General features: G+C 45.8%; 1 protein-coding gene across 2 annotated transcripts in view; it reads left to right on the forward strand.

Moving 5' to 3' along the window:
* Positions 1–27667, forward strand: part of LOC137411496 (DEP domain-containing protein 1B-like) — a 140070-nt gene that overhangs the window by 55696 nt on the left and 56707 nt on the right. For both annotated transcript variants that reach the window (XM_078769751.1, XM_068096837.2), the window contains exon 3: positions 1–48. This exon is cut by the window's left edge and continues 106 nt beyond it. In XM_078769751.1, the coding sequence (XP_078625877.1) occupies positions 1–48 (48 nt within the window). The remainder of the gene's footprint in view (positions 49–27667) is intronic.

Consider the following 27667-nt stretch of genomic DNA (forward strand, 5'->3'; position numbering starts at 1 on the left):
GGATCTGCTACTCCATGCTCTGGATCTAGAATTTGGCCCCGGCTGAAGGTAAAGCATTACATGAGGCTCGAGGACCATTTTTCTCCACTCAAGATATTACCACAATAATGATCTGAGTGGCATTTTCGGGAAAAAGTTTCGGGAACTGAGTGGCGTGCTGACGAGGAGGGGAGTGTCGTTGAAGCTGAAGGGAAAGGTGTATGCTGCATGTGTGACAGGTGTTATGATTTATGGGAGCGAGACATGGGTAATGAATGTAGAGCAGCAACGAAGGCTGGAAAGGGTGGAAATGCGAATGGTTCGACGGATGTGCGGAGTATCGTTGAGAGAGAGGAAGACAAATGATGAATTGCGAAAGATGATGGGAATAGAGCCTGTGATTGATGCTCTGAAGAGGAACAGGTTGAGATGGTTTGGTCATGTGTTGAGGAAGGATGAAAGTGACTGGTTGAGAAGAGCGATGGAAATGAATGTAGAAGGAAGTAGGGGACGGGGAAGACCGAGAAAGACTTGGCTAAAGGTGGTGGAAGAAGAAATGCGGGCAAGGGGGTTAACAAGGGGAGATGCAGAAAATAGGGCAAAATGGAGAAGATTGTCATGGGGACCGCAAGGCTAACCCCCGCTATGGCAGGGGAAATGGCCTTAAAATGCATGTTGTTGATCGCTGTGACAATATCGTATCTACTACCAGGGTTAACACGTGTGTAGTGTGAGCTGTGCCCTGAATCGGCTCCCCCCTGAGCTGAACATTCACGAACAGTAATATTTTCATCAATTACATCACTTTGATCATATTGCACAGTTCACACGCTTATTTACGTAAGTCGAGGCTCATGAAAGAGCATTTTGTATTCATTGGTGCATTTGGAGGCTTACCGATTGTTACCCCGCGTACGCGAAGTGAAAAGCGGGGTTAAGCAATTTGTTCACTTCTGACTGTCTGTCCGTGTGTCCACAAACGTCAGCTTATGATCGATGAACAACTTGATTTCAATTGAATGTTATATTTTGAACACGAATCGGAACATGAATCGGAAAACGAACCTGTAGTTTAGTACTTTGGCTCCAATTTTGTCCTGATCACACACGTGCAGAAAGGAGTGAGATAATTTTTTATGCCTCCGTCGACGAAGTCACCGGAAGCATTTTGTTTTCCGGTTGTCCGTCCGTGCATCCGTGATAGGTTTTCGTTACCGCTATAACTTGATGGCTGAAGGGATCCAAGTCAAACCTGGTACAGGTATGTAAAATGATGTGAAGATGAACTGATTCGATTTTGGGGTCACGAGGTCAAAGGTCATGTTAGGTGAAAATCCTGTTACCTTGATAACTTGTGAATCAGTGATGGGATTTTGACCAAAGTTTGTCCATTTATGTATTACTAGCTGAATGCACCCGGCATTGCCTGGGTTCTTTTTGAATGAATTTACTACTATAATTCAGCTTTTACTCACTGCCATAGAAGATTGACTACTATAATTCAGCTCAGCTTTTAATTGCGAAATGGGCCCAGCCCGGCTGAAGCGGCCTCGACCGGTTTCGCCACCTAGCCTATAACCTTCCCGGGGCCAGTCCCAACATTTTTGGTTCTTTTTCAATGAACTTACTACTATAATTCAGCTTTTACTCACGGCCGTCGACGATTGACTACTGTAATTCAGCTCAGCTTTTAATTGCGAAATGGGCCCAGCCCAGCCGATGCGGCCTCGACCGGTTTCGCCACCTAGCCTATAACCTTCCCGGGGCCCGTCCCGACATTTTTAGTTATTTTTGAATGAATTTACTACTATAATTCAGCTTTTACTCACGGCCGTCAACGATTGACTACTGTAATTCAGCTCAGCTTTTAATTGCGAAATGGGCCCAGCCCGGCTGAGGTGGGCCTCGACCGGCCTCGCCACCTCGCCTAAAACCTTCCCCGGGGCCCGTCCCGACATTTTTTGTATTAGATGTTTCCTCCTATCTTTCACCGTTCAGGAGATTAGCTTGCATAGACAAACAAACAAACAAACAAACAAACAAAAACTTTCTTTTATATACAGTATCTAGATAGATGATGCAAAGATGAAATGATTTGATTTTGGGGTCAAGAGGTGAAAGGTTAGAGTCTGTAACAGGTTTTCGTTTCCGCAATATATTAAGAACGGCTGAAGGGAACTAAGTCAAACTTGGTACAGGTATGTATAATGATGGAAAGATAAATGGATTAGATTATGTCGTCAAGCGTCAGATGTCCCATTACTTAAAAATTGTGTTACTGCAATTACTTGTGAACCAGTGATGGGATTTTAAAGAAACAAAGTGTATGTTAGGCCAGATTAAAAAAAAGAGTTGGTGATCGTCCCCGCCCGACCCTACGAAACACACCCGACCCGAAACTTTATTTATTTTTTATTTTGAAAAAAAATCATTAAAAAACGATCTTTTCACAGTCAAATTTGGCGCCGTTCTGCACCGCACGCGCAGTGCGTGCTGCGCTGTGCATGCTGCGCAGAGCGTCGCAAGTGCCTCGGGCAACTTCACCCATTTTACGTTGGCCATTCATGGCGGCTATTGTGTGAGATTTTTCCCGCTGAAATCTATCGATTCGTGCTGCTATGGACACCATTCTCTACAGCTGTGGAAGTGTGTTCACGGAGATCAACAACAATGGTGATGACGATCCTGAACAGGATACCAGACTCGCTGATCTTTATGTTCGTGCCAATCTGACCTGTGCTTCTCCTATAGAACTAGCGTACGACTCTGCTGGCTATGAAATGCTCTGCATCCACTGTGGTACTGAGGAGAATTTGGTCGAAAAGGCAGGGCAATACCCTCAATGTAACATTTGTACTGCAAAGCCAGTACCAAAGCGCGGCAGAAATCTTGTTCAACATGCTCAATAGTTTCAAGGTGCCGAGGGCATGGTGTTTATCTGTTTTTCCGATGTCATGGTGGATATACATGTACAGGTGTCTTGCCCTTTCACTACCAAGCTCAGCTAGGACATTCAACATCATCCAAAATCACACAAACACTGTGTTTCATAGAGATTTGGGCAATGTCTGTAAATCTGTGAGATGAATGAAGAAATTAAATCATTTTGAGGAGAAAGGAGTCTTTATTTCATATTTTTCCATGTCAACAAAACTCAATGGAAAGTAGGAAAAAAAATAAAATAAAAAAAATAAAAACCTCCCTCCCTACCCGAACTTTTGAGAAAAAAGGACGATCACCAACTCTTTTTTTTTTATCTGGCCTTATGATGCAAAGATGAAATGATTTGATTTTGTCGTCAAAGGTCAGAGGTCATGTCAGTTTAAAATGTGATACTTGAGAACAATTGAAGGGATTTAAATCAAACTTGGTACAAGTACTGTCTGTATAATGATGTAATAATGTGGGTGTAGGCATATCGGTCGACATCGTGACGTTAAAGAGCGTCCGTCATTCTTGTTTACTCTGTCTGGCTGTCTTGGCATTCAAAATCGAAAATCATTCCAATCAGGAAACGTACTGTTTTTAAGGATGTCATAAAGGACACATACAACAGGCACAAATAACTAATGGAATGTGTTAAATAAGGTGGTGTATAAGACTATCAACGGCGATAAATGTCTGGATTTTTTTTGTTTTGGCCTGATTGATCATACCTGGAGTTGGCCTAATGGTTAGGGTGGCGGGCTTGGGATCCTAACGTCCTGAGTTTGAATGCTGTCAAATTAACTCCAGGTGGGGTGGACTCAGCCTGTCATCCTTCCGAGGTGGCAAAATGAGTATCAGATAACTAGTTATAGAGAGGCACTGCATCAGCGGCAGACGTGCCCACATAAAAATGATGCAACCAGCAGCCGGGTGGCTGCACACGAACCACCCACCACAATACTGTATAACACACATCACCTTTTTGGCACTTTAAAACAGTGTTTCTCAAACGGTGGGTGGGTCATGACCCCCAAGGGGGCAGTGTCTTGGGTTTCGGGAGGGGTTGCGAGCTGTCTGCAATAAGTAGTTACACAAGTCCCTGAAGTAAGGGCATTTTATGAGATATTTCACAAATCTGTTAACTAAATTGTTACCAAAAAATTTCTTCACCAATATGTTTGTAAAGGTGTGTAATAACATGTGTTAAAATGTTGAAGGTCAACTCCCGTGGGAAACCCAGAAAAAAAGCTGTTGAATTCGGGTACCGAAAAATTATTTTCGAGAATTTTTATTTTTTTTAATCGGCCCTTAAGTAACTTATGAGGGGTCAAATAAGGGTTTTTCATGATTCTGAGTTGATTGTTAACATTTATATTTTCACTTTTACATTTACACACAAAGTAGCTTTTATTTCACATACATATATAATACTCAAGAGTTATTTCTCATTCACAATGTCAGAAGTTTCAACAGTCATTGTCTATGTCTTCTTCAGACTCAACAACATCATGACTGCAGTTTCTGCATGTAATGCCATTGCAGACTCCACAGGCCGAGATGCACGTGACCCCATTCTTCTTGCAGCTGCATCGCCGGTTGCTGCAATCTCCATGACAATTACAGCTCGTGAACTGCAATAGCTCCTCAGGAGCCGTGGGGTCCAGTGTTGGAACTGGCTCATACTCATGCACACCTATTGTCCATCCATAGTCACTGGGGTTCAGAGACATGCTCTGTAGAAGGATCCAGTCCCGGGTCTGCAGGTAGGCACGGAGTGAATGTTGTGCAGCTGCACCCTCTGTTGGAGGTACAGTCTCTGGTTTGATCACTCCTGCCGCTGCCTTCCTTGAGAACATGTACTTGAAAATCGCAGTACCAGCCTGAATCACTGTTTCCTTGGTCTGTTCATCGGTTGGTTGGTTCATCTGTTCATCGGTTTCCTCCACAATGGTGTCAAGAGTGCCAGAAGTATCTGGAACATCATCTCCACTCCTACTATTAAGGAAGCAGTATTTGTAGTTTTGTGTCTCCGTGTAAGACTCAGTGTATCCCAGCCGGTGGAACTTGTTGAGCATCCATTTTGACCCAAATCTATGATCAAGTTGTATGGCAAGCCCCATTTGGTGTGGCAATACTCCAGACCGAGGTCGACAGGCCTTAATAAAATTCTGCCCCCAAACGGCAACTCTTTCGTCTGTCTTGACAATCGGTCTCAAGAACATCTGAAGGCTTGCAGGAACAAGTGTCAGCTGACTATCGATGTCAGTCATACTGTGTGTGGTGGGGTATGACTTTGGACCTAAATCAATCAAGGCAATATCATTGGATATGAACTTGAGTGCCGTCTTTATGATCTGAGTCTTCTCATCTCCATGGTCAAGATTAGCATGATTGCACTCGCAGAATATTGTCGGTGCCATCTTTGAGACAGAGTACATCTGCCCTTCTTTCCTGTGTTGTGAAATACAAGGTGTCTTCGTATTTCTCTAGAAGTTTTATCTTTAGCCAATGCTTTGAATAAGAAAGGCTCTTCTCTGGTGACTGATCAAACTCCTGCAGCTTTTCATGGACTTGGTCCATGTTCATTACCCCATGCTCTAATTCTGAGTCAAACCATTCGCAGAATTCAATAAAAACTGCCTCTCGCTCCTCATCAATACTCCTCTGTCCTCTCTTCCTTTTTCCTTCCTCATCAGTCTTGGACAAACTGTCACCTCTCGCAAACATAAGTTTGCATCGCAAATGGTACAGTGTTTCTTCTGCTACCAAGTCGTTGATCCCTTCCAGGCGTCCAGTGACTTCAGTGCCCCAGTCATCCCCGCGACTCCGTGCTGTCTTCAGCAAGCTTGCCTTCAGTGTATCTGCAGTCAAATTATCTGGCACTCTGTATTTCTTTCTAGCTTGTGCTGGATTATTTTTGTAGAGCTGGGCTGGTTGGTTGCAAAGAATGCATACATCCTTATACAGGAGGTCAACTGACTGTGATCTTCCAGAACTGCAGCCAGTTGATGAACTGAACTCACAAGTAGTGCGTCTTCTCTTCAACTTTGATGACTCTTTCTCTGCCTTTGATGCTTGAGCTGACTTATTGGTGGTTGCAACAAAGTTGTTGTACAGATCATTTTTACACTTCTGGTGGTACCTCAGTTTTCCTTCCTTTTGAGCCTCCTTCATACGTTCCACAACAGTAACATTTTCGACAGTTTCTGCTTGTTTCAATAAAGTTGAGTATCCCTTTGGAGTTGCCTGTATGAGCCTTTCAGCTGGTGTATCCGAGCGTGCACAGATGAAGCAATTGAGCACAGGTGGAGTAACGTCTTCATCCATATTGCTAGACTCCATGTCCTGCAAAGTAGAAAATGAGATATATTTAGAAATTATTTTTCCACAAAGGAGTGTCTGTGGTGAAATATAAATGTTAACAATCAACTCAGAATCATGAAAAACCCTTATTTGACCCCTCATAAGTTACTTAAGGGCCGATTAAAAAAAAAAAAAAATTCTCGAAAATAATTTTTCGGTACCCGAATTCAACAGCTTTTTTTCTGGGTTTCCCACGGGAGTTGAACTTCAACATTTTAACACATGTTATTACACACCTTTACAAACATATTGGTGAAGAAATTTTTTGGTAACAATTTAGTTAACAGATTTTCATATGTTTCCCTTACTATAGTGATGTTCCCAACGAATTACCGATGTGAACTTGCATTCTCAATCATGTTAGTAATCAAAACTAAATCCAGAAACAGGCTGATGGATGTCGAGATTGAGCTACGATGTTCGCCGAGTAAGACTAGTCCAAAAATTGACACGTGTGCACAAAGGAAATAAAAATGGCCTAGGTTCAAGCCCCATTTCCCCCCACCTGGGTTAAAAAGCCCCCCCACTTGAATAAACCCAGTACTTTTCCTGTAAAGTGGGGGTTTTCAAAATCCCCATTCCTGTCTTCTTCTTTTTTTTTTTTCAACCTTTGTAGGGGATAACAGGGGGTCGCGTAGGCCAAATGCCAGGACAGTGGGTCGTCTGGTAAATCTGGCTGAGAAACACTGGTAATTAGCAGGACTTGGACAAAATATTACGCCATTTTACGACCAATCAAATTTTCCGCATGTGGACCCTGCGCACGTCCTTGTTTCTCAAGACAGCACGGTGAAAGGTGTTCTATGAACTCTGTCATTGCAGATGAGGCAAAATACTTTTTTCCCCTCTTCCTACCCCATCAGAAATATTTTACAATGTGGCACGTTTTTATTTATTTATCTGTTAAGTATAGTATGTCAGTTTCATCTTCCCTGCAGTTAATGAACAAACCAAAGGAGATCAAGTGTCCGTGTTTGGAAAGTGTCTCTATCGGAGTTTCCACAAGGTAAAATGTGTAGAAATACCATATTTGAAACTTAAAAGAGACTTATTAAGTCAAATAGATACATTCTGCAGCCTGAATGCAATAAAGAAAAATCGGTTTAACAGGAACTTCTGCAGTAATGTTGCCTTGTGTATTCAGTTGTATTCAGTTGTATTCAGTTGTATTCAGTTGTATTCAGTTGTATTCAGTTGTATTCAGTTGCGTGTGTGGTCTACAGAAGGTAGCGATCATCAGCAGTTTCTAATTGCCAGCTTCATGCCACGAATGACGTCGTATTGACAAGTCACATGGGCAGCTGTTGTGATCGGGTTTTCGAGGTGACATGGAGGCCCACTTGGCAGAGCAATTGGAATGTGCAAATTATTACGTCATGTTCATAGGAGCATAAAATAATTACGTCATGCTTGTATACAAATTGCGATGATGTGCTGCTCACGTTTCCAATGGCTACAGCTGAGATATTACAGGAATCCACATTGAGACGTCACGGGGTAAGAATGTATTTTGTGTGGGGAATGCTACGTCCTAATACAGCAATGGGACAGATACAGATGTCGGATGAGCCATGGGTTCCAATAGCAATAGTAAACGACTCGTGGGTTGGCCTGTTGTTACCATCTGCAATCTTGACTCATGATGTGGGCAACCCAGATTCAAATCCTGTGCACAATGTGTTAAAATAGGGACTTGTTAGCGAGGTTCCAGCATTCACACTGATTCGCTTCTTTAAATATACTCACTTTCAGCACAGGTCACTGTCAAGTCATTGTTGTGATTAAGTATGTCTGATCAAGGTTTTGAATGCTGGAGTGTTCCAGACGTTAGTCAGAAAAACAAAAACGGTCCAGCGATGATTTGTTTAGATGTTGGACAAAACATCCAGTAACTAGAAGGGCACTCGGTGGAGCGCACACCTCCGCCAGGCTGAACACCTTATGGTTTGTACCCCACTGATAGGCCGGATCTGGATTCGGACCTGAACCAAAATCTAATCGGCTTCTTCCTGTGACCTAACCAACTCATCCGCCATGTTTTGTCATAACTCGTCTACATATTTTTTTCAAATATCATGCGATATATCGCTTTTTGCCCAATCTCTCAAAGGTGAAGAATCACTTAAAAAATTAAGTAACTTTTGTATCCGAATCCACACTCGAATCTTCACCAAAATTGAATCGATTCTTCCTTGTCACACACACAACCTCTCCACCAAATCTTGTCCAAATCTGTCCAAAACCTTTTTGAGATATCCTGCTATATATCGTTTTAGGCCCGATCTCCCAATGGTGAAGAATCACTTTAAAATTCTAGTAGCCGGATCCGGATCCGGATCTTCACCAAAATCTAATCATTTCGTCCTTGTCACACACACAACCTCTCCACCAAATCTTGTCAAAATCTGTCCATAACTTTTTGAGATATCCTGCGATGAATCGTTTTAGGCCCGATCTCCCAATGGTGAAGAATCACTTAAAAATTCTAGTAGCCGGATCCGAATCCGGATCTTCACCAAAATCTAAACATTTCGTCCTTGTCACATACGCTACCTCTCCGCCAAATTTCGTCTGAATCCGTCCACAACTTTTTGAGCTATCTAGTTCACAGACAGACAGACAGACAGACAGACAGTGAAAACATAACCTCCATGCACCTTTGGTGGCACAGGTAACGAGAAGACTGGATATCACAGATTCTGCCTCTCACTACAACCCCCTACAGGGTAGGTCATAATGCAACTCCGTAGGCATGAACAATATTTCATCAATGAAATCATGAAATCGATCCTGGCAAATCTCACACTCTCACTATCTCTCTCTGAAAGGACCGTCTGGCAATTCCCCACCCCCAAATACTTTCTTAACAATCCTCTTGGGGAAGTTCAGTCATTCAAACTCCTGGGAACAACTATCAGCCATGATCTTTCTTGGGGCAAACTCAATAATCTGTGATACCAGCTCGCTCACTCTGACTCCCAAAAGGACCATCTGGCAAAAACCCTCCAATCTACCTTCTTAACAATCCTCTTGAAGAAGTTGAATCCTTCAAACTTTTTCAGCCACACTATTAGCCTTGATCTTTCGTGGGCAAACCACCTTTCAAAGCTGGCTTCAAAAGCCACCTGCCGATAGGGCGTCCTCCATCATGAAAAGTCCTCCACCTCCATCCTCCTTTTATTCACCGACAAGGCCTTCATGTGCAGCTTGATGGAACATTGATCTCCCTGGGCTTGTGTTCCTGCGTTATACTCAGCTTGATGCTGTGGAAACCAAGGTCTTTAAGATAAATAGAATCTCCCATGATGAAGTCCGGTCTATTGCAGATTTATTTTCACATTGCAGACAAGTCGTGGTCTCTTTGTCCTCTACCGCCTCTATCTGATCTTGCACCCTCAGCTATTTATTCCCCCCACCACCCCCCCCCCCTTCAGGTTTCTGCATCGCGCACATGGTCCACCATCAACCCCCCTCTGATGAAACTCTCAAAATCCTTCCCTTTTTCCCCCCTGCGGAACCAACTTCCCCAGTCTCTGCAATCTCATTCCTCCCTCCAGGTCTTCAAGATAGCTGTTCACCACCATCTCAGGTTTACCCCCATCCAAAACCATGATCTTTTCTACCCCCATTGCCCCTCCCTATGCCAACTCCTTTCCAAGTTTCCAGTTCTTCTTTCCTGAGAGTTTGTGGCGTTATCCATCTTCACTTAATGTGTCCTTCCCCAGCTCTCATTTATTTATAATCCCTTATTTCTCGAATCTTATAATCTTTTATTTCTCGAAATGTCCCTCAATCCCGCTGATGGTGTGTATGCCTTCATCCCCTCTCTTTCTACGTGTGTGTATACATTGTCGAGGCTTGTATAAGAGCTAGCCCATATAATGTATAACAAAAGTGAGGGGTGAGGGGGAGACATTTGAGGGAGAAGAATGGTGAGGGAAGCCTGAAAGAGGAAGAGTGCGAAGTTTGCTTTGAGGTGGGAAGAGGCGGTTGATTTGAGGGAGGGTGAGAGGGAAGCTTTGAGTGGGAGGGTAGACGATGAGAGAAGGCATGACCATGGGGGAGGAGGGAGAGGTTGTGACTGGGTAGTTGTATGATGAAGATGGGAGCAAGTGGGGGGAGGAACAAGATTAGCTCCCAATGCTATTTATGTACAAGCTCTATTGTGAGTATTAGATCAATGTAATATGATCAATTTGATACGGTCTTGCACCCCACCCTGCTCACCAAACTCTCCTCTTGGCTAGAAATCTCCACACATGGCTAGGGACTTCCTCTCCGGTCGCAGTCAACGTGTGGCTCTAAATGAAATTCTCTCATCTCCCCTTCCTGTTCAGGCTGGAGTTCACCCAAGGCAGTGTTCTGGGCCCTGTGCTTTTTCTGGTCTTCATCAATGATCTTTCCGACTCTCTGGAAAATCCTCTCTATCTCTTTGTTGATGACTCCACTCTCTGTCGCTCCATTCCTCATCCCTCAGATCGGCAGACAGCAGCCTCCTCACTCTCTGCAGACCTGGACAATATCACTAACTGGTTAAACAAGTGGAACATGTCTTTCAATCCTGACAAATCTCAGACTCTCACTTTGTCTCTCTGAAAAGACCGACTGGACAACCCTCCCATCTAATTTCTGAACATTCCTCTCCAAGAAGTTCTGTCGCTCAAGCTTTTGGGTCTCACTATCTGCCATGATATTTCCTGGGAAAACCACATTTCCAATCTAGGCCTCCAAAGCTAGTCGCCGACTGGGCATCCTCCGTCGTGCAAAGTCCTTCCTTGGCAAACCTGATCTCCTCACCACATACAAGGCTTTCACCCGCAGCTCAATGGAATACTGCTCTCCCCTCTGGGCCGGTGCTCCTGCCTCACACCTAGCTCGGCTTCACGCTGTTGAAACCAAAACTTTCAGAATCATTGGAATCTCCCGCGATGAAGCTAACTCCAAGGGCCTTTCACTCACTCACCGCAGGCAGGTTGGTGATCTTTCCGTCTTCTACCGACTCCTCTCCGGCCTTGCCCCCCCCAGCTCTCTCTGGGCTCTGTCCCCCTAACTATTCCTACAGGTCACACAAGATCTCTCAGCAACCCTCTTCTGGTGAAACAGCCCAAGTCAAGACTCTCTGCTCACCTCCACTCCTTCATTCCTCTTTTCTCCCACCTCTGGAACAAACTCCCTCACTTTCTTCAATCTCACTCTTTCCTCCAGGTCTTTAAAACAGCTGTTCACCACCATCTTTTATCTTCCCCCATCCAGAACCTTGATCTTTTCTACCCCCGTTAAAACACCCCAAATCCACCTCTTTCAATTTCCGACTTCATTCCTGAAATTCCTAGGAGTGTCCATTTGTTTTATACCGTGTACCCCCTCCCCTCTTCCCTCCCCCCCTGCCCCCCAGCCCTTTCCCTCTCCTTCTTGCCACCCGCTCCCTTTATTATATTTTTTTATGTGTCCGTTAATGTTTTTGTGTTTAATGCATTAGCTCTTACGTGAGCCTCAACTTTGTATACAAAAAAAAATTCTGTATACATATAAAAACAAACTAAAGAGTTTTAAATATATATTTATATATTTTTGTGTACATAGTCGATGTTTGTGGAAGAGCTAGCACAAGTACACTGAACGGATCAAGACACAACAGGACAAAATGAACAGCACAGAGAGGGGGAACACCGACAGCAGAGTTGAAGGCCAAGACAGAGGGAGCAAAACAATGGGTGTGGGGAGGAATTGGGGTGGGGGGAGTAGGAGAAGATACATGGGGTGGACAAGATGGTCACAGAAGGAAACTCAGAAAGGAAAACTGGAAATTTTGTCGGAGGAGGGCTTGTGCTGGTTCGAGGCGTTAACGAGGGAATAAAAGATCATGGTTTGGGATTGGGGATAATTAAAGATGGTGGTGAACAGCTGTCTTGAAGACCTGGAGGGAAGAATGAGATTGAAGAGAATGTAGAAGTTGATTCCACAGGTGGGGAAAAAAATAATTCTTAATTGGCTTCTATTGGTGATGTGGAGTTTTAATAGCAAATGATGTGGCGGCATAGCTAGAAGGTGCACATTACACCTGTATTATGTGATTTTAATCAATATAATGCCTCCGGCCTTCAGCTGCGGAGGCAAAAATGCATTCAGAGTGAATATTTCTGAACATAAACGACAGGATTTATATGCAATCCTCATAGAACGTTGTCAAAATTTATTGTTTAAAGTGTGTTTTAATTGACTGATTGTCTATAATCTGTAAGTATTCGGCAGGGCACTGGTGGTATGGAATCCAGTATGTGTGGGTGATGATGGTGAATTGTTTTTAAGTATTTTTAGTTGAACTGCACATGGATTGGGTATTCCGAAGTACATATTTGCTTTGTATTCATTGGTTTATTCAGTTTTATATAGTATTTAAATAAATGGATAGATGCACAGACAATGGAATGCTATTATGGCCTCACGGAGGTCGTGTGGGCGTGAAAAACTATGGTTGACACAGGGGGGATAACCGAGTAACGAGACGCATAGCAAGACAATGTCGTGTTGCGTAAGCTGAGGTTGCGGCAGGTAAATTGGCACCAGGACACATCGATTGGCTCAAAAGTACTCGTTTCATTATGTTTACTTGACACAGCAACAGCATCCTCACTTTTTTTCCGTAAAGGCTGCGGCCTTTTTGCTCCCATGTTGGACCGCCATTTCAAATAAAGCAGCTCTTTCTTTCCAAGCCACTCGTGAGTCATCCCAAGTACATTTTCCTGTTTTCTCTGAAATTATCCAGTTAAAGCTGGCATACACCTCATTTTGCTTCAGGTACTCTATTTTTACCTTGATGAGCATCCATTAGCACAAGCAGGAGGTTGATATCAGCGATGCAAGACTATTGCAATGCCACTGTCTTTCTGTCTGTCGATCTGTATGAGTGCGCATCTATATATTTTCGCTTAAAAAATGTTTTTCTATGCAACCACTAATCCGATCGATGCAAAACTTCCATGGAGAATATTTTATTGCTTACTCTGAAGTCATAGGTCACATGGTATGGCAGCCATATTGGATTAAAGGGGAAAAAATTGGACATAATTTTCTCCGAAACCGCTCAATAAATTTAATTGAAATTTACCATATGTCGTCAATTCCCTATGAGGTATATGGGGTGATACAACATGCATTTTAAGGCCATTTTCCCTGCTAGAGCGGGGGTTAGCCTTGCGGTCCCCATGACAATCTTCTCCATTTTGCCCTATTTTCTGCATCTCTCCTTAACCCTCTTGCCCACATTTCTTCTTCCACCGTCTTTAGCCCAGTCTTTCTCGGTCTTCCCCGTCCTCTACTTCCTTGTGGGGTGATAATGATGACTTAATCGGTGAAGTGGTATTCCAGCCATAATTGGTCAAATTGAAATCTTTATCCGAAAAATCGGAAACTTCATATATCTGATCTATGACCCAATAAACTATGGGCTGTAATTGCAGTGGGCCATAATAGTAGCGTGTTAAGTTAACGATGGTACTTTTGTTCAGAATGAACGCGTGAGGCGAGACTACGCACTCTGAGTGCCATTCTAGTTGATCTTGGTACACTGAAATAAATAAACAAGGTTGCAATAAATAAATCCACCCTCTCCTCACAACCAAGCCCTTCTGGCCTGCTCCTGCTACTGCATCTCTCCTACCAATTCGCACCACCACCCATCCTTCTACCATCCCCACCACCACCTCTCATGGCCTACCAACCCCTTCTCTCACCTCACCACCCCTCCTTGTAAGCCTCCTTACACCATCCCTCTACCTAGCTGTCCACTATGTAACGCTCACTATTTGGCCCACAAACATCAGAGGCATATGTTCCATCCTTCTGGATTTTTCTCGACAGGTGGTTGCCATGATATTCCCAAATATTATCTTGCTAAAAGAAACCATTCTTTCACAGGATGTTCTGAGCATGCTTATTTTTATTCCTGGTTCTTCCCTGATCTGTTTTGACAAAGGGAACACTCAGAGGCTGCTGATGGTGTTGGAGTAAATATCAAGAGCTCCCTTTCCCAAAACCCCTGCTCCCTCCTTCCCCACCCCTTTTGTACCTACATGGAGTATTTTTAGGTTCATGCCCCTCTCTACAGAAAATAACATAGTTTCTGTGTCTGGTTTACTGCCCGTGTAACAGTGATGATTCTGTGTATGAGGCTGTCTCAGCCAAAACTGTCTCACTGCTGCCCTCCCACTCCAGCTTAAATTATTTCTGATCTGCATGGATTTCAGTTTTCATTATCCCATGAAGGATATCTGCATGAAGGATATCTCGGTTTCACTCCCTAAAAACTACCCATGATATGGCATCAAAGTCTTTATTTGAAGCTGTATTCCTTATTAATCGGCTTCTCTACCATCTGCACATGATAGGGCATTCCTGTCCTTCATGAAGCTCCAGGCCTTAATCACCAGCTGATGTCAACAGCACCTTTGATGTATTCTTTCAAGATTTTCTCTCTTCTTCCTCAGTTCACACGCTCACATCTCCTGCTCTCTCGCCCAGTATTCAGACCTTGGTCATCCCACTTTTATGGTCCAATGTCCTTTAAAACGTTTTTGTTTGGTTACCTTTTCGCAGCAGTGGTTTATGAGTTACTTGGCAGACACTTCTTGCAAATGTGCATCCTATTGTTTTTCAGGTAACATTTACACCTGTATTTGAAGTGAGGTTGTTGGAGGATATATACTGAAACGCAAAAGAAACTTACCACCTTTGAAACCTTTAAATATCAACAATAACACTGCATGTAGTAAATGTGTGAACTTATTTGTGGACAATAGTGTCCTCACTGTCAGACAAAACGGTCACGGATGGTCACTTGAACCTTCAATGGTCACTTCATAGCACAGCTGTTGAACAGCCGTTTTGACTGTCAGTGATTAGCCAAGGGGTACGGGATGATTTTAATGAGCTGCACGTGATGTCTTGATATTGGCTTTAAAAAGGCCAGTGCAAAATGGGCATTTTGACCGAAAAATTTGACCATTTTGACCAACTTCAAAAAGACCGAAAACGCAAAAGAAACTTACCACTTGTTTGAAATGTAATAAAATTGTAACACTTCAAAATAAAACAAACCTACAATTGCTAATTGAAACATTGGCATTTTATTGATGACATGTCAAGTTTTTGACCAAGATACACCATCTCATCAGTTTGTTCTACAGTACAGAACAGCACAGGGTGCAATGTCAGTCCCCTTTCAATAGCGTGTGTGGCCACCATTGTTTTGGATACAGGCAGTGCATCGTCGGCGTATACTGCCTACCAGTCTTTGGATGGATTGCTGCTGGATTCTGTCCCACTCAGTCCTCAATGTCTGAAGCAGCTCTGCCCGTGTCCTGGCCCTGCCAAATACGCGTCTCCCAAGCTCATCCCACAGGTGCTCTATGGGATTCAGGTCAGGGGAGAGCGCAGGCCACTGCATGGTGTTGATGTTCTCGCCTTGGAGAAATGCAGTGGTAAAGCGAGCAGCATGGGCGAGCGTTGTCATGCTGAAAGGTTCTCAGTTCTGGGTGGTCTAGTAGGAATGGCAGCAGATGAGGTCGCAGGATGTTATCCACATACCGCTGGGCGTTAAGATTCCCATCCACAACCACCAGTGGCGTCCTGTACCGGCCTGATATGGCGGCCCACACCATCACACTTGGGCCACCCCACCTGTTGGCTTGATGCACGCAACAATCGGCATATCATTCGCCAGTTCTTCTCCAGACATGCTCACGCCCATCAGGACTGTCCACACAGAACCTTGACTCATCGCTGAAAGCGACCTCGTTTCACTGCGCCAAGGTCCACCGCTGATGCTGCTGGCACCATCTCTGTCGGTTGCGGCGATGGGCAGCCGTCATCACGGGGCCTCTGTATGGTCTTCTGGCAGTCAGACCATAGTCATGCAGTCGTCTTCGTGCAGTATCATTGGAGATCCGTGGGTTTGCACGCCTTGGAGTTTCTGCCGCAGTGCGGGATGCCGGACGGAATCGATCCCACAGGTGACTTCGGACCATCTGCCTGTCCTGCCTTGCAGTGGTGACTCTCGGCCTCCCTGATCGAGGTCTGTCATCTGCAGAGTTGTGGAGGGTGTCTCTGTCCACCAGGGCCGATATCGTCTGGTGTGAACAGCCAAGGCGACGTGCCACCTCACGGTAGCTCAGTCCGCCTTGCAGCATGCCCAGGGCACGCTGCCGTTGATCCCTTGACAATCGTGGCATGTTGATTGAAATGCCCATTTTGCACTGGCCCTTTTAAAGCCAATATCAAGACATCACGTGCAGCTCATTAAAATCATCCCGTACCCCTTGGCTAATCACTGACAGTCAAAACGGCTGTTCAACAGCTGTGCTATGAAGTGACCATTGAAGGTTCAAGTGACCATCCGTGACCGTTTTGTCTGACAGTGAGGACACTATTGTCCATAAATAAGTTCACACATTTACTACTCGCAGTGTTATTGTTGATATTTAAAGGTTTCAAAGGTGGTAAGTTTCTTTTGCGTTTCAGTATATATATTATATATATATATTGTTACAGACGCGGTTTTAGATGTTATTTTACCGAGCGGTTGGTATTACCGCGTCCGAACAGTTACTCTCCGATTAGAACCCGATTCCACCCGACGTTGACCAGATCGCACCGCAGATATTCAATCGGGAAACCTCTAAAGCGACCGAAAGAGAAGGAAAAGAGAAGAAGACAGAGTACGGAGGAAGAACAGATTTATTATACACACACAAGCAAAAAGAAAGAGCGACCAAAATTATTTACAAGCAATGGATGGAAAAAGCAGTCACACAGTGCATCGTTAGCTTATTCTATTCAATTTACTTAATCCCAAGACAACGAGTAGGACAGACGACGTTCACACTTACACAGGGGATATTGCAGGCAGGTAGGGCTTGAGGTGGATTGCTGGAGAGGGAGGCAAGGTCGGAGGCAGCAGCTCTCAATTCCTCGCGGTTTTGGCGGGAAAACCCTCCGTCGCGTATCCGCTGCTGTAGACGTCACGCGCTGGCTCAGCACACCTGCTCCTCTCCTTCTGGTGGAGCCGTCTCCCTCCTTTCAGCGCGTCTCTCCAAAGCTGGTTCCCTTTCCGAGTACCTCTCCTCTTTGGCTTGGAGCGTTTCGCATCTCACCGCTCCTCTTGGTGTCGCCTCTTCGCTCATCTCCCAGGTCATCTTGTGAAGCAGTCCCTTACAGTCGCTTTTATCACCTCGGGCGGAATCAAGCCGCCGGCTGCGAGGGCACGCCTACCGGGTCGCTCACCGCGGTGCTGATTGGCCATGCGACCCTCTGGCTCACTCCTCCCCTCTATGACGAGGTGGAGACACGCCTTTCTTCTCCGAGATTAGCACATGGGCAATGGCGGCTTGCGGGATTGAACACAACTCGCACCCTTTTGAAAGGAACTTTGGAGAGCGGAGATGATTTGGGGAAATTGGAAGGGCCTACGCTTATTTTGTTTTATACAATGCAAAGTCAATCTAGTGGGAAACACATATTTAGCCTACATAGAATAAGGAAATACACTATTTAAAAAGATATATCATGGCCTACGTGTAAGTTTCATGGAATTAACTAGGAGAACGGCTGCGACCATTATTTACATTACGAGGGTGTTTACACATAACAAAACCATACTTTTTTACATTCGTTACACTTCCTCCAAAATTGTTACACTTCTTAAAAACCGTTACACTTCTCAAATTCGTTACCCACTTCTCAAAACCGTTACAATATATATATATACTTAGCATAACCATCGTCTATCGCATAAAAACCACACACGCACTAAGATACTAAGATCATCATTTTTGGAGAGTTTCATCCTTCTGTCTCCACCATTTCTATTATGATTAGGGGCAGTTTCACTTATCCTTCTTTGAATGAATAGTTAGTCCTTGTCATGCGTGCCTGGTGTTGGCTTAGCGGTTAGGGTGCCGGCTTGGGATCCTAGGATCTTGGGTTCGAATCCTGGTCGATCGCTGAATTAACGCCAGGGGGGTTGACTCAGCCTGTCATCCTTCCGAGGTCGGCAAATTGAGTACCAGTTCACTGGTAATTCCCTGTGTGTCGCAAGAGGTGACCAACAGGGTTGGCGGCAGGAAGGGCATCCGGCCATAAAACATTGCTTCAAAAAGGGGACCATTGTGCCCAAAAAAGGCCAACGCTCTGCAGGGAAAAATGGCCTCTAAAGGTGGTTCTTCTTCTTGTTATATAAACCACCTTTAGAGGCCATTTTTCCCCGCAAAGCGGGGGTTGGCCTTTTTCGGGAACCATGGTTGTTGTTGTTTTTTGGTCCCCTTTTTGAAGCAATGTTTTACGGCCGGATGCCCTTCCTGACGCCAACCCTTTTTGCCGCCTTTAACGACAAACAGGGAATTACCAGTGAACTGGTACTCAATTAGCCGACCTCGGAAGGATGACAGGCTGAGTCAACCCCCCTGGCGTTAGTCCTTGTCATGCGTGCCTGGTGTTGGCTTAGCGGTTAGGGTGCCTAACCCTAACTTAGCGGTTAGGGTTAGGGTATTAGGGTGGCTTCTTGTTATGCGGTACTTAAATGCTGGCAGCCTTGACTGGATTCACCCTATTACTACTGGACGTAGTACTAGCTTTTATCACTGCTGGTACTTTTCTAGGTTTTATAGTGATGTCATATTCTGATTGGTTGGGTGACAATTAATTCTTATGTAAGCGATTTGCCTTTAATACATTCCTGTGTTCAATTTTCACAACAAAAAATTAATGATAAGATTATTTGCAGGCCTCGGTCAAAGGTATGCCGACCGAATAGATATTTGTTGGGTTTTCTGGCCTGTAATTACTGAGATGCTGCACTCGAGTGAAAATTATGTGTAGGTTTTGACAGTTCAGGCTGATTGTTCTTGTTATAAGCAACAGAGTTGTCACCATGGACTTTGCATGATAGATGTGCATAACTCATTATTTTGTCAATGTGCACAAACTATCCCATTAGTATGGCAAGTTGTCATTTTTACGCCCCTGCAGTTGGAGAAATTTTGTTTTCAGGTTGTCTGTCCGTCTGTGCGTGAGTATCAGATTTTTGTTACCAAGATAACTTGTGAACAGATGAAGGGATTTCAACCAAACTTGGCACAAGTATTGTCTGCAGTACAAAAATGAACTGATCAAAAATGAACTCAATTTTTGGTTCAACAGGTCAAAGGTCATGTGCCCTTTAAAAATAACTTCATAACTCGAGTTTGAAACATCTGGCGTTTTCTCTCTTCTACTTGTCTCTCTTTTCTCTTTTCTACTTGTCTCTCTTTTCTCTCTCTCTTGCACTCTCTCTCTTTCCCTCTCCCTCTCTCTCATGTGGCCATTGATTTTTCATGTGACCTTTAATCGAGATCAGACGTAACAGTGGGTTGACATCGAACACGGGCGAGGGCATGTCCATTGATACATTCACGTCAAATTCTACTTTCTAGTTTGAAATATTAAAGTTTACGCTTCAAGCAGAAAGACATTTGTTAGTTACTCCTGGAAATTGAGCTTTGCCCTTAGATTAATTGATTTGCAGTACGTTGAAAATCTGCGACTGAAATTGTTAACTATTGCTTTTTGAAGCTGGAATGGTTCCCTACTTGCAAAGTTGTTGCATTATTAACAACTAGCGGGTACAACCGTCCGTCTGGCAGGAGTGCCCTTCTCGATCCACTGGTTCTCCACAATGGAGAAATATCCCAAATAATAACACCTATGAGAAATCCGTTTTTATTTATTTTTAATTTTTGAAATGTTTTTTGAAAAATATTATATGGGAGATTACAAGTAGGGACCCCCTGACTATACTCTGAAATTTTGGTATTGATCTGCCCAAGGGTCTAAGTAGTTACCGGACATACAGACAGACACCGCTCTGTTTTATATACAGTTGGACCCCGCTATTTGCGGTTCCGCTATTCGCGGGTTCCATGTATTTACGGGTTCCGCGTATTCGCGGGTAATAAAATGTGACCTTTTCTCTATTCGCGGAAAAGTATCCCGCGAATTTGCGGGTTTTTTTCTATTTACGGCCGTGTTCTGCAAACCTAAGGTTTTTTTTTTTCCTATTTGTGACCGTGTTCCACGAATTCGCGGTTTTTCAGGGGTGCAAAAATACAATTTTCACAAGCCGTTAGCTTGACATACGGTATTTATAAAACCCATCTTTCACCAGCCATGCATAAAGCAGCTGGACATACGCAAAATAATATCTACGAGCTGCGAGTATGACCTGCTTCTACATTCACTGCTGTGTGCTTTGCGTTTTCATGGCTTTTGCGGCCGTGAATTTTAGCCGGACTATAATCGAGAGCTTCTCGGGATATCCCACCAGCTGTGTAAACAAGTCAACCCCACGAATTATAGAATGCAAACGCTTCATTAAATCTATTACAATTTGCAATTTATGGTAAAGCATCATCAGAGATCTTGCACAATGAAAACGCTTCGGGGGATGTTCCACCAGCTGTGTAAACATGTCAACCCCGTGAATTATAGAATGCAAACGTTTCATTAAAGATAGTGTTGCGGAGATGAGGACTGTATATTTTTTGATTGTGTGCTGTACTATTATTATTATTGTTTATTCTGCGCCCCCCTACCTCCGGAGCTGTGTAAAGGTGAAAGGGCATCCCATAATTAGTCCACAAGCATACACATCAGCCAAATAATAGAATACCCCTGTTGATAGTTATCTCTTATTCTGTGTTTTAGGGTAAGGCTGTGTCTCCCATTAATTGAAGTACTCCATTGCACCAGTGAAAGAGAATAGATCCCCTTTCCTTCCCATCCCCAAAATCTCCATTCCCTTTTACATCCCCTCTGGTCATTGCCGAGCCTCGATTGCCAAATTACCTCCCCTCCAATAACCGCCATTGACCACAAGCGCTCGGGTCGGAGAAGAAAGGCGTGCCCGCCCGTCGTCATCAAGGGCGGAGCCAGAGGGTCGCATGACCAACCAGGGCCGAGGTGAGCACCCCGATGGGCGTGTCCTAAAGGCCGGCGGCTTAATCGCCGGAGGCGTTATAAAGGCGCGCACGCAGGAAGTAAAGAGTGAGTCGGTTGCCAGAGAGAGTTGGTCACAAAGAGTTGGTCGTCAAGAGAGAGTCGTGAAGAGTCAGTCAGTGGAGTCGGTGGTCAGTTGGTTGCGGTGAGGAGTTGAGGAGGGAGGAGATCAGAAGACAGGAAGGCCTTGAGTTGGACTAAGCAAGAGAGGAAGTTGGTGGACTGGGTGGGACTAAGAAAGAGAGAGAAAGAGTACTGAAGCTTGTGAGGGAAGGAGAGAGAACCCGTCACACCACCCCCCCAAGCTCCGCGTTGGTTCCACCAAGCGTTCACCTCCACCAAGGCTCCACCAAGCTCCGCGTTGGCTCCACCAAGCGTTCACCTCCACCAAGGCTCCACCAAGCTCCACGTTGGCTCCACCAAGCGTTCACCTCCACCAAAGCTCCACCAAGCTCCGCGTTGGCTCCACCAAGCGTTCACCTCCAGCCATCCACCTCCTGCCATTCCTGTCATTCCCCGCGTGAGTCTGTCTTTTGTTTGTTCTGTCCTGGGTTAATTAAGACTGTAGGTAAGCTAGTATTTTCCCTGTGTCACCTGCGTCTTATGTGCTTGTAAATAAACGTGACTGCTTTCTTTTTGCTTGTGTGTAAATAGTCAATAAATTCAGTAGTATTTCCAAACCTTTCTTTGCCTTCGTTTTCCTCCTTGCATTCGTCGCCTTTGTCTTTTCCCTATTGACTAGCTGCGGTGCGATCCGGCCAACGTTTGGGTGGAATCGGGTGAGTCGGGGATCCTGTTAGGTCGCGGTAATACACCACCGCTCGGTCATCATAACATCTAAACCGCGATCTGTAACAATTGGTGTCAGGAGTGTGATTCGGGGCCCGAACCAAATTTTTAAAACATCTAAAAAAAAAAATTTGGTCAAAATTTGGAGCGGACGAAATTTGTTTTGTTTTAAAGCAAAACCCGAATTTTGAAATCGCGTCATGGCTGGTCAAGGCGACGGGATGCCGGTGGGAGAGCTAGAGGAGGGGTTAGGAGTAACCCAGGATCAAATGGAGGGGAGCAATGAGGAGGCGGTTGAGGGAGTATCAGGCGCGCAAAATGGCGTCCTCGCGCACGTGGGTGTAGCGGCACCAAATTTTGCCGCGCCCGCGACCGTAGCAGCGCCGTTGGTGGATTTGAACCTTTTTTTTATACAAATGAAGGCCCTTATGGACAAGAATAGCGAAGAAATGGAAAGCAGAATGATGGGGGTAATGGGGAACCGGATGGATGCTCAGAGTGAGCAATTGGTGGTAATGAGGGACGAAGCGAGGGGTACCGGTGAGGGATTAGACAAGAAATTTGAGGGGTTAGACAATGGGATAAAAGAGGTGAAAAATGGGTTAATGGGGTTAGAAAATAGGATGGAAGGCAAATTGCGGGAGATAGGGGAGCAATCCGCCCGAGAAATTAAACAAATGGGAGAGCAGATAGAGGAGGTAAAAATCGGGGTAGAAACCAAACTGGATGCTCAGAGGGATGAATTGGGACAGATGAGGGCGGCATCTACAAAAGAAAGGGAGGAGATGAAGGAGGAGATACGACGAGGTGTGGGTGAGGAGGTCTCGGGGCTACGCGAGGAGGTAAAGCGAGGTGAGAAGCGTATGGAGAAAGAGGTGAGAAATAATACGGCAAAGTTACAAGGGGGAATAGAAGATCTGACGGAGGAGGTGGAACAGCTGACGGAGGGACAAAAAGAACTAGTGGAGCAGGTTCAAAAGAACACTGCGGTACTAGGAGGGTTAAAGGCGACACAAAAAGAAATTAAAAACGAATTAATAGCGACGCAGAGGCAATGTCAGATGGTACGTGAGGAACTGACAATGAGGGTGGACGAGGTGACAGAGATAATGGAGACAAAGGACCGGCAGGTGAGGATGCACATAGAGACGGTCACGGTAGCCTTAGAGGACGAACTTGAGGAGACGCACCGAGAAATAAAAGAGGTTAAACAAAAATTAGAGGAAGTGGAAGAAGAGGTGAGTGAAATTAAGAAGAGACGGACAGAAACTAAGAGAGAAATCCAGGAGGAGGTAATGGAATTGGTACAAGGTCGGTGCTCAACTCATAATGTGATGCTCACTAACCAAATAAAGAGTTTGCAGGTGGCAAAGGAGGTGCGACGACGAGGTGCGGAGGTGAGTGGCAATGTATATGATGTGAGGAAAGCTTCAGTCGGCTTGGGGATTGGTTTGGATCCGGGTGTTCGTGAAAGGCCGTTGGTGAAGTGTGCGACAGGTCTGGTGTGTGAAAAAAGAGGTGTGCGAGAATGTCCGACCATGGGGTGTGTGAGGAAAAAGTGCACGCCGAGGAGTGAGTGTGCCGTCAGGAGCGAGTTGGTCGAAGCGCGTGTGCGAGGGAGCACAGGGAAGCGCGGTGTGGTGAGTGTTACGGAGGAAGTAACGAAAAAGTGTGCGCAAGAGGATGCGCGAGAAAGGTGTGTAACGGACGGGTGCATAGGGGAAGCGCATGCTGTCAAGAGTAAGGGAGAATGCACGCCTGTGGTGAGTGTTACAGAGGGTGTAACGGGAGAATGTGCGCAAGAGTGTGCGCGAGAAAGGTGTGTAACGGACAGGTGCATGAGGAAAGAGTGCGCTGTCGGGAGTAAGGGTGAGTGCGTTGTCAAGAGTGGTGGTGAGAGTAGTGAGAGTGACAAGGAGCGTGAGTTGGTTGTGACAGGTGAGCGAGGATGTACACCTGGAATGGAAGGATGCACACCTGGAATGGTAGAGCGTGAGTGGGAATGCACGCTGGAATTGGTAGTGAGGCACGTGGTTGGGTGTGCGAGTGAGAGCACACCTGTGATTGTCACAGAGGAGGTGACCGAGGAGGGGGCACGAAGAGGTGTGTTGGTGAGGTGTGCGAGCGACGAATGTGTGCCAAGGTGTTCGGTGGTCAGGTGTGTGACCAAGTCGGTGAGCGGAATGAGTGTACCGAGGTGTGTAAGAAAAGGTACGACGAGGAGCATGGAAACGGCTGCAGGTATGAGCAAGAAAGGGGTAGCGTATGCATGTAAGCGTGCAGGTGAAGCATCGACGGTAACCGGGTTAGAGGTTAGAACGACTTATAGCCGAATCGGGCCCTCGGTGCGCGTCGGGCAGCTTCGCGTGCCGCGAGGACCAGCGGGGATCCGAACCACGGCGGTTTCGAAAGAACCGCCGTACGCGATCCACGCTGTGCCTCGCTTGGAACGGCCGCGTCCGGGCTCCACTAGGCGGAGCGGGCAGCCCGATAGGAAGGGTCGTCATGGCGACCACTTTCTATTGAGACGTGCCGGCAGGTCGAGATCGGGACATTGGATGGCTCCACGCCGAGGTGGTGCGTGGGATCTCGGCCCGGATAAGCCCCCGTCCCTGCACCGAGTGCCGGACGCATCCAGCCGCCGGCACAAAAGAACCCGCGTTCATGGCTCGGCTGTACGAAGCCGAGCTTTAGAAGGGAATTGGCGCACCGAGAGGATGTAATAAGTAGACGGGTGATGAGGATAGTGTTTTGGCCCCGAAATTAGAAAAAAGCAAAATTTGATGATGGTAGAGTGATTGGTGGAATTTTTGATTGGTTGGATTTAGGTGTGCAAAATTGATAGTAGGACCTCCCCGATGTGGAGGGATGGCAAATCCACCATCCCTCACAGTGGGGCAAATGCGCTATAGTTTATGGGGTGTATGGCAGTGGAAACTAGCCCGGGTGGGTTAGGTTATATTGATAGGGATCTAGCGAAGATGACATTAGGTGACGTTAAGGTTAGTTAGTGACTGATACCTGTAGTGGGGACGCAGGTAGATTAGTGTGGATAATAATGACGTGGGAGCGCAATAGTTTAAAGGGACGACTGGGAAGTGCAAGTTTCAGAGGGGAGTAGTTAGCTGAGATGATGCCGTGTGTTTGAGGATGGAACAGGTGAGAATTGAACAGGTGTGATTGCACAGGTGTGCAACTGAACAGGTGAATGGAGCAGTGTATGAGGGAGTAGTGGTGATTGCGTGTTGTGCTGACCAAATGGTCCAGGAAGAAAGGAGGGTGCAGGTGGCACCAGGTAGGATTGCACAGGTGTGCAACAACAGGTGAATGAAGGACAGGTGTATGGAATAAATGGTATGGAGTATTGGAATGGATGGTCGTGGAGTGAGTATGGTGGAAATTGTGGAGTGGAGTGGATGGTGCGAAGGTGTGAATGGGGGAAGAGTGGACCCCCATCACGGATACCCGGGGCGGGTAGTGTAAGTGTTAGGTAGAGGGTACAGGTAAATTGTGGTTGGATATTGGCATCTGTGGTGCGGGTGAAAGAATGGTCTTTGGATGGGTGCATTAGTGTTGTGGAAATGGCTGGGCGTGTAGCCTGTTAGTGTGTGTAGTTGGGTGGGCGCTCCACCACTGTGAGGATGTCGGCCAGGTGAGGCCGCAGGTGGGCTCTGGGAGCCGGTAGTAGTTGTTGTGGATGGGGCCCGAGGATCCGGAGGACGGACCCGGGTAGCCCAGTGCCAGAGGGCACCAAGGGGTGACAGAGCCAGGAGAGGGCCTTCCCCAGTTAGTTAGGTTAGGGTGAGGAGCTAGGTAAGCTCGGGTGGCAACTGCAGTGGTGGAGGTGTGCAGGTGGGTAGACCTGCTGGGAGAGCTACACGTCGCAGCCCAGAAATTGTGCGAAGCACCGGGAGATGAATCGGGGGAGTGAGACCCCAAATTGAGAAGCACCACAGTTTGGTCAATGGGAATTGGTTTTTAGAACCCATAGTGTAAGTTGGCCAATGGATTGGCAGGGAAAGACCCCGGGTAGTGTAAAGTGTGTTAATGGCATTTAGAAAGTAGTTAGGATGAAGTCTCCTCGCACCATCTGCATCCACTCACCTGAGGTGACAGGTACGCCGCACCATGCCATGTTTAATTATTTTTACTGTGCAAATGTTTGGATTGTGAGACGCATCATGACGTGGGTGTGAAATTGTGCGTAATTCCATCTCTCCCTCCTTATGAGGATTGATGACGAATTGGGTGATGGCAAATTTTGAAGTAGAGGGATTGTGGCGACGAATTTGGTATAGAGGAAATATGGGGAAGACGTGACAGTAGTGACGAATTTGTAAATGTGTAGATTTTTGTACATATGGGGTAAGGGCAAGGGTAGGGTAGGTGACAGGGGGGTGATGTACGGTAGGGACGAGCTTTCTCACTTCGCCCTCCGTACGCATTTCGCCTTGCATTGCCTTATTGATGTGTACCCTTGTGACCTTACCCCTCGCTCAATTGTCTTTCCCCTTTTGTCTCCCACATGACCTGTGCGCCGCTGGGTGCCGAGGGGAGCGTGCGTGGGTCGGCCATTGTGCGCCCGAAATTCCCAGAACCAGCTGTCTGCATCGATGCACCACATTATGGACCACATGTCTGTGGCCGAGCACCACTTATGGACCCCATGGGTTGGGGCATGGCCCCTCTGCTGGAACCGGCCATGAGGGCCCGAAATCTTGCTGGCGGACCTTGGCCACAGGGCACCGATGCCCCACAGGTGAACCACACTAGTCGGCCTGGTGGGCTATAAATAAAATCAAATAAAAAGGACACATTGGGTGCATTTTTCAGTTCAAATAGGCCGCCAGTAAGAGAATGAAGGAAAAGACAACAACTGGAAGAAATAATAATAACCAGCAGAGGGAGCCGAAGAGCAAGAGATCACCTGCAGGGTTAGGGGTTGTTGGTTTATTTTTATTGATGAACAATGGTAACTGCACCGATTGGTGCTTGAGGGTGCTTGTATTGGTGCGTTTTTGGGTGCTTTCATGGTGCGTCGATGCAGAGCAGACTGTCTCCCCCCCAGAAAGAACAATTACAGGTCCTGGGTTAGTCTTGTAAATAAAAGTAGCGTCAAGTGTAAATAATGCTTCCCACCGTCGGTGTGTAGTTTGAAGACCATTCCGCAATTCGGTTAACTGTGGGCGTAAGTCTGTTAGGCAGGGTGCAATGGAGCAGCGGGACACATTTATTTATGTTTTAAAACTGTCGCACTCAGGGTCAGGTTAAAAGTAGAGGGAACTACACCTACGTGTCACACTAAAAGTAAAAGTTGTAGGCCCGGGTCGTGCCTAAGAGGAGGAGGGTGCAGTGTTGCGGAGATGAGGACTGTATATTTTTTGATTGTGTGCTGTACTATTATTATTATTGTTTATTCTGCGCCCCCCTACCTCCGGAGCTGTGTAAAGGTGAAAGGGCATCCCATAATTAGTCCACAAGCATACACATCAGCCAAATAATAGAATACCCCTGTTGATAGTTATCTCTTATTCTGTGTTTTAGGGTAAGGCTGTGTCTCCCATTAATTGAAGTACTCCAT

Source organism: Myxine glutinosa, chromosome 1 (genome assembly GCF_964187855.1).
Source record: "Myxine glutinosa chromosome 1, kmMyxGlut1.1, whole genome shotgun sequence".
NCBI lineage: Eukaryota > Metazoa > Chordata > Myxini > Myxiniformes > Myxinidae > Myxine > Myxine glutinosa.